Source organism: Marmota marmota, unplaced genomic scaffold (genome assembly GCF_001458135.2).
Source record: "Marmota marmota marmota unplaced genomic scaffold, marMar, whole genome shotgun sequence".
Taxonomy (NCBI): domain Eukaryota; kingdom Metazoa; phylum Chordata; class Mammalia; order Rodentia; family Sciuridae; genus Marmota; species Marmota marmota.
The window spans coordinates 38,321,612-38,341,161 of record NW_026000229.1 but is presented as its reverse complement, the minus strand read 5'-3'; the positions used below and the strand labels follow the sequence as shown (position 1 = coordinate 38,341,161).

Here is a 19,550-nt window from a genome sequence, read left to right as displayed (position 1 = left end):
GGATGCTGTACTTTGTCGAATGCTTTTTCCGCATCTATCGAGATGATCATATGGTTCTTATTTTTAAGTCTATTGATGTGGTGAATAACATTTATTGATTTCCGTATATTGAACCAGCCTTGCATCCCAGGGATGAATCCTACTTGATCATGGTGCACAATTTTTTTGATATGTTTTTGTATCCGAGCTTCTGTTGATTCTTGTGTCTAGCTCTTTTTTTGTTTTTCTGCTTCATTCTGAACTTATGTAATCACTGCCTCTTTGTGGGTTCCTCTATTTTTTTACTGATGATCTCCTATTAAATTGTGTAGCCTGGTCATCATTTAAAGTTTACAGTTCCATATTATTTGAGGATAGTGGATATTTAGCTAACAGTTTTGTTCTGGTATGCTGCTATAACTATCTATTAGTTCTTATTACTATTTTAGTTTATGGTGTCTTGGTACTTTTTTTATATATTTTTTTAGTTGTTAATGGACCTTTATTTTTATGTGGTGCTGAGAATCAAACCCAGTGCCTCACACATGCTAGGCAAGTGCTCTGCCACTGAGCTACACCCCCAGCCCTGTCTTGGTACTTTTGATACTTATACTCTGGAATTTTAGGGAATTAACAAAAAAGAATGGATATCAAAATATCACTTTTTATACCAAAAGACTTATGAAAAATGCAGGTACAGGTCTATGGCCAGTGGGTGTGGTGCCTGGTATTGAGGACAGCTCAACCCACCTCTGGCAAGCCAGCCCCAGACCCTAGGGCAGAGACAGCCACAGTTCTTGTACCCTACAGATAGGCAGATATAAGAGGTGGGGAGATGGGAGAATTCAGCAGCTTTGCCATAGTGAAAGTCCCTCCATATGAAGAGGTAAAGAATGGAAAATAATACTCTCCTCACACAGTCTTAAAACCTCAGCTAGGAAGCTAATTGCTTAAGAACTCAGACAAAACTGATGGACCTGCATTTTGTACTAAAGTTCTCTATATTCAGGTCTCTTAGAAGAAAAGGGCTTAAGTATATTGAAATTCAAGTCAGAATTCTATAGTTTTAGAATTGACACATAGTATGTATTTTAGAGTTTGGTGTCTGATGGTGCTTTTATTTATTTCAGAAGCGTGAAATCCTTCATGAGATTCAGAGAAGGAAAGAAGAGATAAAAGAAGAGAAAAAAAGGAAGGAAATGGTTAAGCAGGTACTCTATCAGTTCTGCTACACTAAGATAATCTACATTTTGCTAAACATAAAAAGGTTTTATTTCCATTGATGTTATTTTTTTCCTTTCATATTTCTATCAGTAGTAAAGCTTAGAAAAAAAATCCCCAAAGTTAAATGTATTGTATATTTTAGATTCTCCAAATAGGTGGCAGAATTTTAAGTTATGTCATCTGTAAGTGATTTAAGCTTTTAGGGTTACACTAATTTATAAAATGAGTCAAGGAAGAGGAGATTGAAGCTTTGTTAATTAACCCGGACTGGAATTCTTAATACCTAGAAAATATTTGTTCATACTGAAGAGTGAATGGAAACAATATGCATGTTTTAGAGATTTCATTCAATGGTGGAAAAGAATGATGTGACAAAACAGGTTTAAAAGTCAGTGGTAAAAAAGGATAAAGTGCTTTTTCTTTATTTTCCCTGATTCCAGCTCAGTCCTAAAGAACAAGGTATACATGTTTACAGAAGTCCAGAGAAAATTTTGCTCATTCTCTCAAACAGAATTAATAATGCCTTTCTGTTTCATGTAATTATTCCCACAAACAGATGTACTGCCTATGTGAAAGTAGAAAGCTGAGCACAAGTTAAGATGTTTGTTTTCCACCAACTCTCTCATCCTGTGTCTGATCTGTCTTCCTGTCAGCCACTCTGCATTCTCTTTGAATCCCCTCTTCTTCTGTTCATCTCCTTTTGTCCCTCTGCCTAATTTTTTATGTTTATTCTAAAATTGTAAACATTTTCATTTATAAAATTCTCTTGAAACTATAACCTGGGCTTCAGATCTTGACTCAGTACATATTTGGGCATTAAACTTTTAAAAGTTGAGTTCAGCTTTATTACACTTGTAAGCACTCAGCTTAAATAAAATTTGCATTCTATACTGAATTGCTAATACCATACCATGCTTGTTTTACACACATGACTTACATCTAAAATAGGTTATGCTTTTCTTTTTCTAGGAACGTTTAGAAATTGCTAGTTTGTCAAACCAAGACCATACCTCTAAGAAAGACCCCGGAGGACACAGAACAGCTGCCTTGCTACATGGAGGCTCTCCTGATTTTGTAGGAAATGGTAAACACCGTACAAACTCTTCAGGAAGATCTAGGTAAGTCCCTGGGATTCTAATCTGGGAGGATGAAAGCTGTAGGATCAAAACAACTTGTGGTAAACTTTGATAAAATTTCCAGATAGGACTCTTAAGCCTATAAATCTTTTGTTTGTTTGTTTGTTTGTTTGTTGTTGTTTTTTTTTAAAAAAAAAAAAAGAAAGAAATTTTATTGCTTTGCTAGCAAAGGAGACACACTGGGGACTCCTGTCCCAGAGGCTATGGTTCTGCTCTTCAGCAGGAACAGGGGCCTTTTAAAGATGTGATTCAAAGGCTGTATTCTGCATGTTCTCTGTTGAAGTTATAATTCATTTGTTAATTTGGGAGATAATCATTTCTGAGATCTTCTGGTACCATCCCCAGAGTCTGGATTACTTAGTTTCTATAGTGGGTGTGTGTACAAGGACAGATAAATCTGCCTAAAATGGGGAAGAAAGGCAGTCCTGTTTCCCTTAAGATTAGAGAGTGGGAGAGATTAGGGAGGAGCAGGGAGAGAGGGAGAGAAAGCCTATATAAATATATTAGTTAACTGGACAAAATCAAATTTTCATTTAATGCTTTCCAAGTGTATTGAATGAAACCAGTTTCATAGCTCAAACCCCCTTAGAACAGCCTGTAACACTTCACAATTCTGCCTTCGGTACTGTTCAATTTGACTTTTAATTGTCTATTATATAATAAATGATTTAAATCTTTCCTTCGATCTGTAATATCATCCTCTCAAATTGTATGCTTTCTGTATATGTTTCAGTGTGTAACTCCTTAGGTGCAACCACAAATTTGGGGAGTGCTCCAAAATGGGCACAGATGTAGAACACCAGTTAAATGAGAAGGGAGCCCCTCTCTGCCACTACTGAAGTGGGCTTCTGTGTTGCTCCCTGTTACCAGAATTCACATGAAAAACACTGCTTGTTCTTTCTCATCCTTTCCCACTAAGCTGTGGAGTCTTCCCTGTTTTCCCTTGAGAGTAGAAAGGAATTTTAGTGCAGAAACCATATAATTTGAGAGGATGAGCACATCATTAAATAGTATGGGTACTGCAGCTCTTAAACTATCTCTTGTGAGTCTCCAAGCAACACTTAAAGCCAACTCTTTGCTTCTATCAAAAGAAACATTTTAGGTACCAAACTAAAGATTTATATAAAATTTCAGGTTATAGTTTGTTTATTAGAAGGAGACATTTTAGTTCTTTCCCTAATGTCCTTTTTTAAAACCAACTTAGAAACAATTTTGATAATGTTTAACTACCTACTATTAGGGTGAATTAGAGATATTTTAAAAATTTTTTTTAAGTTGTAGATGGACACAATATTTTTATTTTTTTTTATTTTTATGTAGTGCTGGGGATTGAACCCAGGGCCTCACGGATATGAGCAAGCACTCTGCCACTGAGCTACAACCCCAGACCTAGAGATGTTTTTAATACTGTTTCTGGTGACAATCTTTTTGAGGAATACTTTCTTACCAATTAGATTATAACTCCTTACCAAATTAGATTATTTTTGCAACTGGGTTCTAATAGTGAATAAAAAATTGTCAGAGAATTTCACTGGGAAATATTTAGCAAATTCTTATTGTGTTAGAGATAGCAGAATTAAATCAATGTTATAAATATGTCTTTTTAGATATGGAAAAAACAACTTTTTTATGTTTTATCACGTTTTTATTTGTGGCTGACCATGATCAGTAGATCCAAGGTTAGACTTGCATTTGAGATCAGTGATAGCAAGTGTATTCAGAAAAAGGCAGGAAATTGTCTCTCCTCTTGCCATGGATAGAACAACTTTTTATGTAACGCCTTTAGAGTGACAGGTATGTATCTTGGATGGAACGACATTCCATGAGTATCTAAGAACAAAACTGACAATAAATAGTTGTCATCTATTTCATCTGTTTGGCAAGTTTGTTGCATGTACCTACATGGACTCTGCATTGGTAGTTGTGTTAGCTACTGACTGAAAAGATCAAATCCTTCTTAAGTGTAGTTTAAATGCTTCTTTGGTTAAAAAATAAAAAGTCATTGATGTGCCAAATTACTTCATGGTACACTTGTGATTCTTTTTCTTGCCTGCTGTTCATTGGTCCTCATCATTTAGAAAGTCAAAGAAATAGGCAAAATGTTCCACTTTGTCTTTTTGTGAATAAATACACATGGTAGACTTAATAGAGATGTCTTTGTCATCTGAATTGTTAGCAGCAATATTTGAACTGACTATGACTAAAAGCAGTAAAATCTAGAATCATGTTTCACTGATTCATTCAATAAATGCTTATTGAGCACTTACTATGTGCCAGGCGCTCTTCTGAGTACTGGGATTTGGTAAACGAGATCAAGGACTGTCTTTGTGGAGCTTATATTCTCATTGAAAACTGTCCATAAGCAGAAAAGAAATGTCAGATAAGGATTAGTGCTACACAGAGAAATAAAATAGGCCTGTGTTGAATAAAAGCTGGATGACCATTTTAGAATGTTTGAAGGAAAACATACAAAGTTTGGATCTAGAGTGGGGGGTTCTGGTTCTAAAAAGTGAGAGGGAGCCAGCCAGACCAAGATCAGAAGGAGAACAGCTCAGCACAGAGAACAGTTGGTTTGACTAATCCAAGGCTGGCATGGGCCTGCAGTGCTCAAAGCTCATTAAGCAGGACAGTAAGGCTAGAATTAGTAGGCATGGAGAGAATAGTTCAGGAAGGATCAGGCAGGCAGTCACAGAGGGCTTTGTTGACCAGGGTGGGTCAACAAAGATAAATGAGCAGCTTTGAAGGGTGTTACTCAGGACTAAATACGATACCTTCTGATTTACATTGTTGTTGTGGTTTGGATGTAAGGTGTTTCCAAAAGCTCATGTGTGAAACGATGAGATGCAAGAAGGTTTAGAGGAGAAATCACTGGGTTGTGAGAGTCTTAACCCAATCAGTGAATCAATCACCTGATGGGATTAACTGTGTGGTAACCAAAGGCAGGTAGTGTGTGTCTAGAGGAGGTGGGCATTGGGGGCGTGCCTTTGGGGCATATATTTTGTATGTGGCAAGTGGATTCTCTCTCTCTGCTTCCTGGTCATCAAGTGATCATCAAGTGCCATTTTCTTCTGCCATGATGTTCTGCCTCACTTTGAGCCCTGAGGAATGGAGCTGGCTATCTATGAACTGGGACCTCTGAAACTGTGAGCTCCCAAATAAACTGTTCCTCCTCTAAAATTGTTCTGGTCAGATTTTTTTAGTCACAGCAGTGTAAAAGCTGACTAAAACAATTGTGGACTCTTCTTCCTGGCCACAAGTGGAGAATGGACATTGGGGAAACCACAGTAAAAAGTGAGTGGTTTTAGCATCTAGTTCCCCATCACTCTCCCCTCCCTTGCCTCACAGCATCACTCCTTGAGCACACCAAGCACCTTCTCATCTCAGGGCCTCTGCCTGTCACTCTGCCTAGGACGCTTTTCCTATGTCATTTTGCATGGCTGCTGCTTCTAATTCAGTTCTTTCCTGAAGTATGACCTCCTCAGAGACACCTCCCCTGAGCTGCCCTCTACTCTACTTCTCTGCTTAGTACCTATTATCTGATTCTCTATTTAATTTTTTTCGTTTTCTGTTTTTTGTTTGTTTGTTTGGGATTAACTGTGTGGTAACCAAAGGCAGGTAAAGTGTGGCTAGAGGAGGTGATGGTGGTTGTTGTTTGGTTGGTTTTGGTTTTGTAACGCTGGGGGTGGAACCCAGGGCCTTGTACATGTTAAGCAAGCTCTCTACCACTGATTCACACACCCAACCCCTGTTTTTCTGCATAGCACTTTGCACTAGATGAAATTCTCACTCATTTGTTTTCTTTTTGTAATGGAGAATGAAAAGTTCATGAGAGCAAAGATACATGGGTGTCTTCCTCAATGCCTGGTAGATACATAGTAGTTGTTCAATAAATGACCTGATGTAGGAAAGGAGGGCACAAGAGAAAAACAATAGAAAGAAACAAGAGATTGTGATTTTTGTGCCTTTAGTGTCTGCAGCCTCTTTACCCCAAGCAAGTCTGCTTTTCTTTATCTGTGGGGTATATCAAGAATTAGTTTTGCCAGGAATGGTGGCAAATACCTGCAATCCCAGGAACTCAGGAGGCTGAGGTAGGAGGATCACAAGTTCGAGGACAGTCTCAGAAATTTATCAAGACCCAGTCAATTTTGAGACCTTGTCTCAAAATAAAAAGGGCTGGTGATGTAGCTCAGTGGTAAAGCACCCCTGGTTCAATCCCCAATACCAAAAGAAATTAGTTGTTAAACACAAAATTTCTACTTCTTAAAGCAAGAGAAAGAGAGAAAAGAAAAACATGCATGAAAAAACATGGTGGCAAGGACTTAAAGGCCTGATCATTGAGGAACTGGCTCTTTGACCCAGCTCTTCACTGCTGAATTTTTGTTTTTGTTAAAGAACTTTATTTTCTGTGTCCTTCAAGTCATGAAGGATTGAGGATTTACGTTTAAAAAAAAAAATTAAGGTAAAATTCAAATGATATAATATTAACCATTTTGAAGTGGATAGTTCAGTGTTGTTGTCTTTTGTAAAGTATAGACCTAGTTCTCCTCAGTCCTTGCCCACATTTCTACCATCAAACAAAATCAGGTTATCTCCTAGTTTGTTTGCCCTGTTCTAAAGCCAAGTATGGTAACTGCTAGTAAATCATCTGTTCTGAGAAGAAATAACTAAGGGTATAAGACATGGGATTTCAGAAGATGGCGGCGCCCGAGTCAGGCGTGGCGCATGTTTCTGCAGAGAGCACCTCTCAAGGAGGGATGATGTCATTTCTCCTCCTCTGGTGAAAGGCGAGCCTCTTTGCCCACCATGAGCATCACCCCAGAGGTCAAGAGTCATGGGATGAAGTTTGCTGAGGAGCAGCTGCTAAAGCATGGATGGACTCAAGGCAAAGGACTAGGCCGGAAGGAGAATGGCATCACCCAGGCCATCAAGGTGACTCTGAAGCAAGATACTCATGGGATGGGACATGATCCTGCCAAGGAGTTCACACACCACTGGTGGAATGAGCTTTTCAACAAGATTGCAGCCAACTTGGTAGTAGAAACTGGGCAGGACGGAGTGCAGATAAGACGCCTTTCCAAGAAGACCACTCATAATCATCCCAAGCCGAACATGCTGTATCACAAGTTCGTGAAGCTATGAACCCGAGGTTGCTTGCTTCCAGCAGCTGCAGTCCACCTTCTGCCAGGTTGAAGTATGCAGGCCCCCACACCTGTGACTCTGCAAGGAGCAAGTTGGGGGCTGGCAAATTCCTGCTTAGGCTATGAATTCCTGGGAGGCTTCCAAAAGGAAGAGGGGTGGTAGTGGGTTTGAGTGGGCCATATCCACGCACTTCATCCCTCCTAGACGGCCACGCTGACTTCGGGTGGAGAGAAGCCAGACAGAAACTTGGAGAGTGGCAGTAATGACGACAGCCAGGGGCCCAGGCCCCCAAAGATCCTGACTGATGAGATGCTGCTCCAGGCCTGCAAGGGGCGAACAGCACACAAGGCTGCACGTCTTGGGATCACAATGAAGGCCAAGCTTGCTTGGCTAGAGGCCCAGGAGCAGGCCTTCCTGGCTCATCTTAAAGGCCATGTCTCTGAGGCCTCGCAGCCACAGTCTGAAAGCCAGCCCCCCAACCCCCCAAAAAAGAAAAGGAAACAGAAAGAGCCTAGAGCAACTGAGCACAGTGTGGATGAGGAGCACCCAGAACACATTGAGCACAGCACCAGGAAAAGCAAAAAGAAGAAAAGACGACATCAAGAGGAGGAGGTCTCAGATGAGAGAGGGGGAACAGCCGTAGAGAGTGGAGAGGACGAGGCTGCGGGGCCCGGTGGGCTCGAGGAACCCTGGAGCAGAGAGCAAACCCATCAGTCTCTTAAGAAAAAGAAGAAGAAGAAGAGACAGCACCGTGAAGGGGAGGAAGGGGAGGAAGAGACGGGGATGTTGGGTGGAGAAGGAAGAGGGAAGGATCCTGCAAGTGGTGTTGGGAGAAAGGAGGTGATGAGCAGAGCGCACAGGGACCCCTGCCGCAGAGACAAGAAAAGGCAGCCGCGTGAGGAGGACTTGAGCGTAGCTGATGGGGACAGAGAGGAGACTGCTCTAGAGGGTGCAGCCAGGGAAGCAGGAAGCTCACCCTGCGGTAACAGAAGCAAGAAGAAGAGACAGCAGTGCAGGAAAGAGGAGGAGGTCTCGGATGTAAGCTGCGAATGTGACAATGGCAGGACTGAGGAAATAGAGAACAGAGGTAAGAAGAGGAGGCGGCAGCAACTCAGGGAGGAGAGAAGGAGAATCAGCACTGACCAGAGCACCAAAAAGAAGAAACAGAAGAAGAGAGACTGACGGTCTCTCAAGCTGGAGTCAGTTCCTTTTCAGTTGAAGCCTCAGGGACCATGGTCAGCGTCCTACATGAGGAACCCCTCCCGAAGAGGCAACTGAGCTCAAGGATAGCAGTCTCCTGCTGGAGACAAGTGCCACGTCTTAGTCAAGGGAGTGGACGTGGTCTCTCCTGCTCTCCCTGCAGCCTCCAACCCAGAGACTTGAACTCGAGTGCCCCCAGGAGCCAGGCAGCTAAGGAACAAGGTAGACTGGGGGCTGTGGGAACAGGAATATAGACAGGCGCATCCCTACCAAAATATGCCAAAATGTAGACTGACAGGAAAGGTCTTGGTTTTTAAATATCATGAAAGCTAAGAAAAACATAAATTTGGGGTTATGGGCTATATTCAGCTCATAGGTTGCTTGTTTCTGACACTATACCAATTGACTATAAATAAATATGAATTTGAGCTCCCAGCCTACAAAAAAAAAAAAAAAAAAAAAAGACATGGGATTTTCTCCACTCGCCCCCCTCAAAAGTTTGGGAAACCACTAACATAAGGAATGTAGATGGAGGTGAGGGGATCCTTTGTACATCTCTCCAAACCCATGTTCCTCCATTGCTTACTGTTTCTCAATTTGGTTCCCAGCAGACACAGACTGATTCACCTCAAACAATATCAAGAATTCCTTTTTTTTTTTCTACAAAGATCCTGAATAGCTAGAGTTTTTTCTAGCATCTTGGTGAGTTTGGCAGGAAGTTTAGACTGCTGCAGTCCCAATTTCAGAGTTGATTCTCCTTCCCATCCCAACCTCTTATATTGTTAGCTTTCTATTACTGGAACAAAATTCCTAAGATGATCAACTTATAAGGAGGCAAAGTTTAATTTGGCTCACTTTTGGAGATTTCAGTCTCCATTGCTTTGGGGCCAATGGCAAGGCAATGCATCATGGCAGGAAGTGTGTGGTGGAGCAGCTCATGGCTGGGTCATAAAAGGAAAAGGAAGGGGCCATGTCCCCACTGTCCCCTTCAGTGACCTGAAGACCTCCTACTGGGCCCTACGTTAAAGGTTCTACCATCTCCCAAAAGCACCTAACTAGGGACCAAGCCACAGGAACCTGTGGGGGACCTCTCAGATCCAGACTGTAGCACCTCCACACTCTGATTGTGTGGGTAGACCAGTCTCTTGGATGGCAGCCAGATTCTGAAGGATTGGCACTCGATGATTTGCAGCTTTTCTTTCTGTCAATTGTCTGCTTTTTTCCTTTTCAGTTTTTTTAGGGTGTTGTTGTTGTTATCAAGGTCCTAGATATTTAATTTAGTCTTCTAAAATTGAATTATGTTAACTTCTCTATCCTTTATAAGACATGTTTAGTATTATTTGGCAATTTTGTTTTAAACACTTTCCTTAGTACATTGGGTACTGCTGGTTGACAAAGCTGACAACATGAGTGATATTTCTAGTAATATTGCAAATCCCATGGACATTCCATATCCAGAATAGACCATTGAGGAGGACATCAGTGTCCTCGCTTCTAAACACCATTTGTTTGCAGTAGAGCTGTGATTCTGATGGCATTGAGAAGACATTTTACTTGTGGATGAGTCTCAGTAGACAGTAGAAGCATCCAATATATACAGAGCTTTTTGGATGAAAACCTTCTTTTCATACTCTAGATGTATTTTTTAACCTCCAGAATTATTTCTGTTGTCTGTCTCATGTAGCATATGCCACATTTGTCATTTTGTTGACACTTTCACTTTTTAAATTTTCTCCACTTTTCCCTTAATTCTAATTATTTTTTTTTGTAACACTCCTAACACTGTGTTTGTGAGAATCAGTCATAATAGGGTGGTTAATATTCTAAAACACCTTAAAATCAAGTATTTGTACACTGTCAACTAAAGGGCATTGAGATGGCCTAGACTAAAATGGATCTTGTCACCATCTGTTGAAGGGGACAGAGCCGATGTTGAAGGGCTTCTGGATAATTTGTGTAGTTTAGCATATCATTTTGAATCTTTGCGTTTATTCTTTTTTCCATAAATGTCAGTGTACTCCCTGTTTACGCAAATAATTTCAAAAGCCGAAATTTAAACAGAATTACAATGTGTTCTTATTCCCTGGTATTTAGAATATGTGGTATAAAAGACTTGTGTCATAATACATAATCTTATCACTAATGTAGGGGTAGGCTGGGTGCCTTTTCCCCCACATCCTTGCCAACACTTACTGTTGTTTGTATTCTTGATAACTGCTGTTCAACTCAAAGTGGATCAAGGACCTAGGAATTAGACCAGAGACCCTGTGCCTAATAGAGGAAAAAGTAGGCCCAAATTTTCATGTAGGAATAGGCCCCAATTTCCTTAACAAGACTCCTGAAGCATAAGAAATAAAGTCAAGAGTTGATAAACGGGATGGATTCAAACTAAAAAGCTTCTTCTCAGCAAAAGAAACAATCAATGAGGTGAAGAGAGAGCCTACATTTTAGGAGCAAATTTTTGTCATAACCACATCAGGTGGAGCACTAGTCTCAAGATCTATAAAGAACTCAAAAAACTTAACACCAAAACACAAAACAACTCAATCAATAAATGTGCTAAAGAGTTAAACAGACTCTTCTTTGAAGAAGATATACAACGGATCAACAAATACATGAAAAAATGTTCAACATCTCTAGTAATTAGAGAAATGCAAATCAAAACTACTGTAAGATTTTATCAAAGCATTTCTTATGTAACTTGTGACTATCAAGAGCTTTCTCCCTTACTTCTTCAGTGCAACCCTCTCCCTCAATTTTTTTTTTTTTTTTTTTGGTGGTGGTTGTTTTTATAATGTAGCTTCTCAACTATTGTTCCTCATCTAGTGGGGGAAAAGTAGGAAAATAAAGAAATAAAAAATAAAGTTAAAAAAAAAAAGCAGAGGTTGGATTTTGAGTATTTTGGAGAAGTTATAGAAGGAAATAACAAGGAGTATCTACCACACACAAATGAGAGAATGAATAAGCATTCAATGGTTGGGACCCAGTAGGAACCTGGAATATGTGAGGGCTCTAAAACCCCCTGTTTTGGATCTATCTCCAGATATATATGTGCATGGGAATGAAGAGATGTGGGACTAATCTTAATCACTAGAAATATTCTGCATCTGTACTACTTGATATTGTAGCCACTAGCCACATGTTGTGATTGAGTACTTAAATGCAGTGACTACACTTGAACTGAATTTTTATTTAATTTAAATTTAAATAGCCACATATTGGTCAGCACAAACTGAGAACAGGGGCTTTATAGAGTCCATGAGGAGAAGGCAGTGGTGGGAAGTAGGGGAGTTGAACAGCTTTCTCATTAGCCCCTTCAGCTCCATTCCCAAAATACAGATGTTGGAGTGTGAATGGGCTAAGCAGAAGAACACAGGAACAGGAATGTCCTATGCTAATCCTAATTTAAAGAAAAAAATCATTGTCCAAATTTATTTTTAAGGCGAGAACGTCAGTATTCTTTATGTAATAGTGAAGATTCTCCTGGCTCTTGTGAAATCCTATACTTCTGCGTGGGTAGTCCTGATCAGCTCATGGTGCACAAAGGGAAATGTATTGGTGAGTAAACTAGCTAAGTTAATTTAAATTATTGTTATGACAAAAGCTGATTGTGAGGAAACAGGGTGGACTAGATACCATGTTGTCTACACCAGCATAGTCCAAAGAAGGCTGTCAAGCAGGCTGTTGGTCATTCTAGCTCCCATTCCTCATGACTGGAATGAGAAGTTGTTCAGGTTTCCCCTAACATAAAACGGAAGTAAAACTGTGCTGTTGGAAATACTGTTAGCATAAGTAAAATTCTAAATTGGTCATAAAGGTAACTTAAATTTGTCATCAAATTATCTAAGCTTTTTGAAACAAAAAAGGTTTAAATATTATCAATCAGATTTTAAGTCGTGTGCTTCTAATACTAATAAAATGTGTAACAAAATGGTTCTAATGCCTCTGATGTTTAATGACCAAATCTCATTTTCTTAAGTTGATATCCATTGATTTGGCATTTTCTTGCTTGGAATGTTGTACCTGGCCAGGAAAATTACTTTATTTTTTATGTCTTATTTACCAGTTTTGTCTATGGATAGCTTTTTGGAGTAAAGCTGGCTCTGCAATTCAGAATTTGAATTGCTTATATTAAAATCAAGTTTTGGGGATCTACTTCCTAAATGTAACTTGTCTTTTCTTAGCCATATTGATGTAACTACTAATTGGTGTAAGATTTGCTTGATAATTTGACAGTTGACTTTGATTTTTAATCCCATGAATACTCTTGCCAGAGTTAAAAGATAGCCATATTATCTAGATGGAATTTGCTTTCCTTCAGAGTCTTTATGCCATTTCTCTTTAAGGAGATACAAATAAGCAAAAGAATTGCCAGGGCATAGGCAACAGGTAGACGAAGAACCAAACATCTGAGTAGTCTAAGAACTGGAAATTTAACCTTCACTGACTGAAAGCAGCCTGGACAGTATAGGGCTCTGCATACACAGGGCTACAATACTCACAGCAACTGTTTGGGCAAATTAAGACCATGGTAGAGATAGTTGGCTTGAGAACCAAGACTGTCTTTAATTCAGAGACTTTCAGATTCATAAACTGACAACACAAGCTCCCTAACTTTAATAACCTGGGGAAATCAGGAAGGCAAATTAACTTGGTCTCTTATTCTCACTGGTATTCATTAGACAAATTCACCTTAATTAATCCCTTCATTGGGAAGCATATTTACAACGGAAGAATTTTTTTATTAAATCATCAAGTAGTGAATAATTTATTTTGTTTTCTCACAATGAGTCTAGTTTTTAAAACATGCCTAAATTTCCTACAAAGTGTTTTTATAAAAGCTAAACTAATTCAATTTTAATGTTCAATGATATGTTTTTATTTTAAAAAAACCAACTAATTAGTATTTGTTTTTCAATGTAAAGTTGTTAGAACTAGAAAAAAAAGGAACTTACTTACATATGTGGATGAAGCACTATGGAACTGTCTATATATAAACGACCATTACCAAAATATAACAGAGTTTTAATCAGAGTTCTTTTGATAACATTTTCCTTTAGCTTCAGAGCAGTGTGTTCTTCTGTTCCTTTTATCATTTCCATCATGGAAAAAGAGACAAGAGGGTGGCAATAATAAAATTGTAATTTTTTTTTCAAAACCTAGCAATTATGAAGTGCCTTCCTAGTCCGAATTGGAGAAATGAATATTACAGGACAGTGAACTATATAACACACAAATTTAATTAGGCTTGCTGTAGATCACATCAGCCTCCATCTCATAAACATTTAACGTTTCGTCTCCAGTAAACTATATAGTCCCACATTTCTCAGGTTGCTTCCTTTGGCTGACAAATTTTCAAACATCAGAGTTTTTCTCTTAAGCTAAGACTTTCAGGAGTTACTAATACAATAGATCATTTTAATTGAAATCTCTAATTATTAGCATTTCTCTGAAGTAAGAATTACTTCTGAAGTTAAGAAATTTAGGTGAGGCAGTATAGCCATATTTCTCCAAACTACTTTTGCTAAGACTACTTTATTTTATACATACAAGTTACTTCACTTTTCATTTTTCAAGTAGAAAACATAATAATCAGTATTCTTAAATTTTTTTCTTCATTATGAAGAAAAATCAAAGTAGTATTTATATGCTAAAAGAAAAAGAATACTACATATCAGTGGTTCTCAACTGGGGACAGTTATTAGCTGAGGGGACATCTGATGATATCTGCAGTTTCTTTTGTTGTTGTTTGTTTGTTTTGTTGTTGTAGTGCTGGGGATGAAAATCAAGCCCTCACCCATGAGGGAGCAACTGTTCTATGGTTGATCTGTGTCCCAAGTCTTGCAGATATTTTTGATGGTTAAGTCTGGGAGCAGAGGTGTGTGCTGTGGATGAAGGCTAGGCACAAGACAGCATCCTACAACAAAAGATTGTCTGGTGAAGAATCAGTAATGCCAAGGGTGCTATATATGCTATGATTTGGTAAATAGGAAATAAAACAAAATAGTCAGGCCCCATGGCATGAACCTGTAATCCTAGCTATTTGAGAGACTGAGGTAGGATGATAACAAGTTTAAGATCAGCCTCAGCAACATGGTAAGACACTGTTGAAAAATAAATAAATAAAAATAAAGCAAAAGAGTGTTTTTCATTTTCTCCAGTATTTTGATACTTTTCTGTTCCAGTCCTTAGTGAAAATGAAGAGTTTCATAAGAAAACTTCTGGTGTTACAAAAATTTAGTTCTCACAGATATAAGTGGAAACCATATGCCTATTACTAAATAAATATGTCTCCCTTTCTAGCTTTAAACTTCCTTCCCTCTAAAACATTGGCCAGTTTTTATTTACAGGGTATGTTCAAAGTTTGTTTTTAGAAAGTCATTGGCGTATTCATATTTTCAAATTTACTAAAAGCTAGTTCTACTGTAGTGTACATTAATCTCTGCACTGTTGGAATAATCATTCCCTTCCTCCCAACGCCCCCCCCCCCGACCACCACCACCACCAAGCATTCTACCACTGAGCTAATCCCCAGCCTACTGATGAAATAATCTTTTTTTTTTTTTTGGTATGAAGGATTGAACCCAAGGATGTTAATCAAGGTCTCGCTAAGTTGTTTAGGGCCTTGCTAAGTTACTGAGGCTGGTCTTGAACTGCCTCAGCCTCCTGAGCCACTGAGATTATAGGCATGCACCACTGCACTCAGCTTGAAATAATCTTGAGGGATATTCTTTATTTCCAAATTCTTTCTGTCATTTGAATTGGTATTTAGCTATGTGAGGTAGGTCAGTAGCATAGCCAGCAAAGGTGAACTGGTTAGGAAAGTAATAATGGTAAATAATGGTTAACAGAATAAAACATTGTTCTCTTTATTTGACCTGATACTAGCATCTCATTGTCAATTATTTTACCTTTATAAAAATTAATATTTTAGGACTCTCAATACATTGTTAAATACTAAAAGTAGTTTACAAAGCACATTATTAAAGAATCATGTTTTTATGGTTAGCACATGGCATCTATTATTGAATGAATGAATATACAGTCCCTCCCTTGTTTCCCTGCATAGAAAACATTCAGTGAGATTTAACTACCTTGTCTATTTAATGTGCAGGCAGTGATGAACAACTTGGAAAATTAGTTTACAATGCATTGGAAACAGCCACTGGCAGCTTTGTCCTGTTGTATGAGTGGGTCCTTCAATGGCAGAAAAAAATTGGTCCTTTCCTTACCAGTCAAGAAAGAGAGAAAATTGATAAGTGCAAAAAGCAGGTAAGTATTCATCATGGCTGGCTAAGCAAAAGGCCAATCTAAAGTAAATGGAGATGGTAGAACAAAAGAGTTCTGTGTTTGGGCTCCGAGATGATCCAGAGTGGATGAGTTCTGTTTAACCAAGAGAGGACTAGAGGGCAAGCATCTTCTTCAAAGTTTTCTTAGCCTTGTTCCCTCTTTGAGAACTTCACAATATGGACAAAACTTCTGCAGTTGCCTTCTTGCTCTCCTTTCTCAGCCCTTATGGCGTTAACAACCATCACTCCAACTATTTCAAAGTTGTATGGGTTTTTTTTTTTTAATTGTTTTTTTTTAGTTGTCAATGGACGTTTTTTATTCATTTATTTATATGTGGTGTTGAGAATCGAACCCAGTGCCTCACACATGCGAAGCAAGAGCTCTATCATTCAGCCCCAACCCCAGCCCAAAGTTGTGCTTTTTCTTTTCTTTTTTTTTAAAGAGAGAGAGAGAGAAAGAGAGAATTTTTTAATATTTATTTTTTTAGTTTTCGGTGGACACAACATCTTTATTTTATTTTTATGTGGTGCTGAGGATCGAACCCAGTGCCCTGCGTATGCCAGGCAAGCGCGCTACTGCTTGAGCCACATCCCCAAGCCCAAGTTGTGCTTTTTCAAAAAAAAAAAAAAAATTTTTTTTTTAGTTGTGGATGGACACAGTACCGTTATTTTATTTATTTTTATGTGGTGTTGAGAATTGAACCCAGTGCTTCACACTTACTAGGCAAGCGCTCTACCATTGAGCCACAACCCAGCCCCCAAAGTTGTGCTTTTTGAAGTTACATATATCTTCTCTACTCTTTAAAAATATTGCTTCAAAACTGATTTGGGGGGAACTGCAGATTTTTTCTTTTTGCAATATTGGGGATTGAAAGAAGAGTTTATTATTAATCTATAATACCAAGCTTAAGGAAAAAAAGCAGATAAATCTTGGTGTTTAGAAATGTGAGTTTTCTTATGTTTAGAAAGAAAAACTATAAATGCAAAAAATCACAAGTTTTTTTTTGGATGGTGATAATATAGATACTTTGTGGATATTTTTACCTTTGTATTAACTTAAAAATTCTTTTTGCGGTGCTAGGAATTGAATTCCAGGTCTCATGCATGGTAGGCAAGTACTCTACTACCAAGCTATACCCCTAGTCCCTAATTTTAAAAACTTTTATAGTGATTTTATTATAATCAAAAAAGGTTATTTTAAAATGAGTGGTTCCCCTGCCTCCATGGCTTAACTCAAAATAAGTTGATTTTAAAAGCCATTCACTAATTTTATAGTATTTATACACTAAGATTTTGAATTAAGAATTGAATTTTTTTCACCTTTATTCTATTCAGGGAATATTTTTTCTCCTCTCATGAAAGTATATTTTCTTTCAAGTACTTCACTTTTAAAGTGAAACATCCATTAATGCTGACTTACCCAATATTATCTTTTTTTTAAATTTTTTTCCTTATCAGCTTCAAGGGGCAGAAACAGAGTTCAACTCACTGGTGAAATTGAGTCATCCAAATGTGGTACGATACTTTGCCATGAATTTCAAAGAGCAAGACAACTCCATCACCGTGGACATTTTAGTGGAGCACATCAATGGGGTCTCTCTCGCTACACACCTGAGTCACTTAGGCCCCATCCCTGTGCATCAGCTTCGCAAGTATGCAGCTCAGCTCTTGTCAGGCCTTGATTATCTTCACAGCAATTCTGTGGTGCACAAGGTCTTGAGTGCATCGACTGTCTTGGTAGATGCAGAGGGTACTGTCAAGATTACAGATTACAGCATTTCTAAACGCCTAGCGGACATTTGCAAGGAGGATGTGTTTGAGCAAACCCGAGTGCGTTTTAGTGACAATGCCCTGCCTTATAAAACAGGGAAGAAGGGGGATGTTTGGCATCTTGGCCTTTTGCTACTCTCCCTCAGCCAAGGACAGGAATGTGGAGAGTACCCTGTGACCATCCCCAGTGACTTACCAGCCGACTTTCAAGATTTCCTCAAGAAGTGAGTGTCATTGAAATTTTCTAATTGCGTTTTACTCCTGCTTTTTTGATTATGCAGATCAAAGGCAAGACCTCCTTTTTATTTTATTTATTTATTTTATTATTTGTTTTAATTAGTTACACATGACAGTACAGTGATCTTGACATATCATACATTTGAATCAAATGGGGTATAATTATTCCTTTTTCTGAGTGTACAGGTTGCTGAATCACATCACATCACAAGACCTCCTTTTTAAAAAAGAGCTTCAAGGGTGATGTTCTCATTCTTCTTTGGCTGTCTCATTCAGCCAAGTCTTGAGAAGCAAATGACTTCCTGACTCTAGCCAGACTTTTTTCAGCACCTGTGAATTACAGGTGCACATTTAATTATAAAACCAAGTTTAATCTGATTTAAGAGAATCATTGACTGGAAAGTTTTCCTTGGGCCTAAAGTCTTTGTCTGGATTCTTCAATTCAGCATTTTCTACTTTCGCCATATCTGTTCTCGGTCCAAGCCAGAGCTAAGTTCCCTCAGTTTCTGTTAAATAGGAGATAAGATCCTTCCTGTCTGGATTTTTCAGATAGTCTCCTGATCTATCTTTCTTGCAGAAGTTGACCTAGACTGTTTTTTTCCCCTTTGACTCTTCCCTTTCTGGCTGACCCTGTCTTGTTTTTTTAATTTCTTTTTCCCAGTTATTTGCTTTAATTCACTTTGTCTACTCCCTACATTTCTTTTCTTTTACCCTTCACATTTCTTTCCCTATTCTCATCTTTACCAATTGCCAGCTGACCCCATGGTATTATTCCCTGTTACTATCCTACTTGTTATAAATAGTACTTGCTCTTGTATAGTCATGTGCCACATAACAGGTTCTTTCAACAACCTACTGTACTTACAGTAGTCCCATAGATTGTGTCATCCAAAGACATGATTTAGCTCATGTTCATTTCTGGAAACACACTTACAATATTCACATAATGACAAAATTATCTGAAGACATGTTTCCAGAATGTATCCCAGTTGTTAAGCAACATATGACCATGTGTAAGTGAGGTAGTTTTTGTGTACCACAAAATAGAAGTAGACACAATATACATATAGTTGTAGAAAGAAATCAACTTTGTTCTTCTGTATGCTGTATTCTTTCCATAGAGTATATAAAAATCTTAAGATTTTTAAAGAAATCTTTTATGATTCCTTTTAAGTGTGATAGAACTTTAAAAATACTTATTTTAGTGCACCCTAATTATGAGTTTGGCTGAAATGACAAATATGGCAATGGAATAGCTGATGGAAAAAATGGTTTTAGTCTTCAAAGTGTCACTTTGAACTTTCTGTTCTTGATTGATCAAGAGTAATTTAGTAAAAGTTAGCAATAGCATTGTGTATTATTTTTAAACAGCACAGGAGGGTTTAATTAGAAGATATTTTTTCACATTTAGTAGCAGAATGATAGTCTCAGGAATAAAACTTTCCTAGTTCTTGTCTTACAGAAATGGCTCCCAAATATTAGTTTGAGCCGGGGACATAGCCTAGCATGTGTAAGGCCCTTGGTTCAATCCCCAGTACCACAAAAAAAAAAAAAAAAAAAAAAAAAAAAAAAAAAA

The 19,550-nt window shown here is 38.3% G+C and overlaps 2 protein-coding genes across 8 annotated transcripts in view; both read left to right on the top strand.

Moving 5' to 3' along the window:
• Eif2ak4 (eukaryotic translation initiation factor 2 alpha kinase 4) overlaps positions 1-19,550 on the top strand; it is a 103,930-nt gene that overhangs the window by 23,351 nt on the left and 61,029 nt on the right. For 6 of the 7 annotated variants that reach the window (XM_015480841.2, XM_048793304.1, XM_048793303.1 and 3 more), the window contains 5 exons: positions 1,110-1,190; positions 2,173-2,321; positions 12,121-12,236; positions 15,793-15,950; positions 17,426-17,961. In XM_015480841.2, the coding sequence (XP_015336327.1) occupies positions 1,110-1,190; positions 2,173-2,321; positions 12,121-12,236; positions 15,793-15,950; positions 17,426-17,961 (1,040 nt within the window). Of the gene's footprint in view, positions 1-1,109; positions 1,191-2,172; positions 2,322-12,120; positions 12,237-15,792; positions 15,951-17,425; positions 17,962-19,550 lie in introns of those variants that run through there. The other variant, XM_048793307.1, reaches the window with a different exon arrangement.
• LOC107138239 (G patch domain-containing protein 4-like) lies at positions 5,260-10,963 on the top strand. The gene is made up of 2 exons (XM_015480842.2): positions 5,260-7,474; positions 7,685-10,963. Exons 1-2 carry the CDS (start codon positions 7,143-7,145, stop codon positions 8,658-8,660), a joined length of 1,308 nt encoding a protein of 435 aa, XP_015336328.1. The 5' UTR covers positions 5,260-7,142; the 3' UTR covers positions 8,661-10,963.

Bases quoted from the DNA above. Each gene is read 5' to 3' on its own strand.
- LOC107138239 (XM_015480842.2), top strand. From the start codon at position 7,143: ATGAGCATCACCCCAGAGGTCAAGAGTCATGGGATGAAGTTTGCTGAG. The intron at 7,475-7,684 runs ATGAACCCGAGG...TCCCTCCTAGAC, and splicing joins TATCACAAGTTCGTGAAGCT to GGCCACGCTGACTTCGGGTG.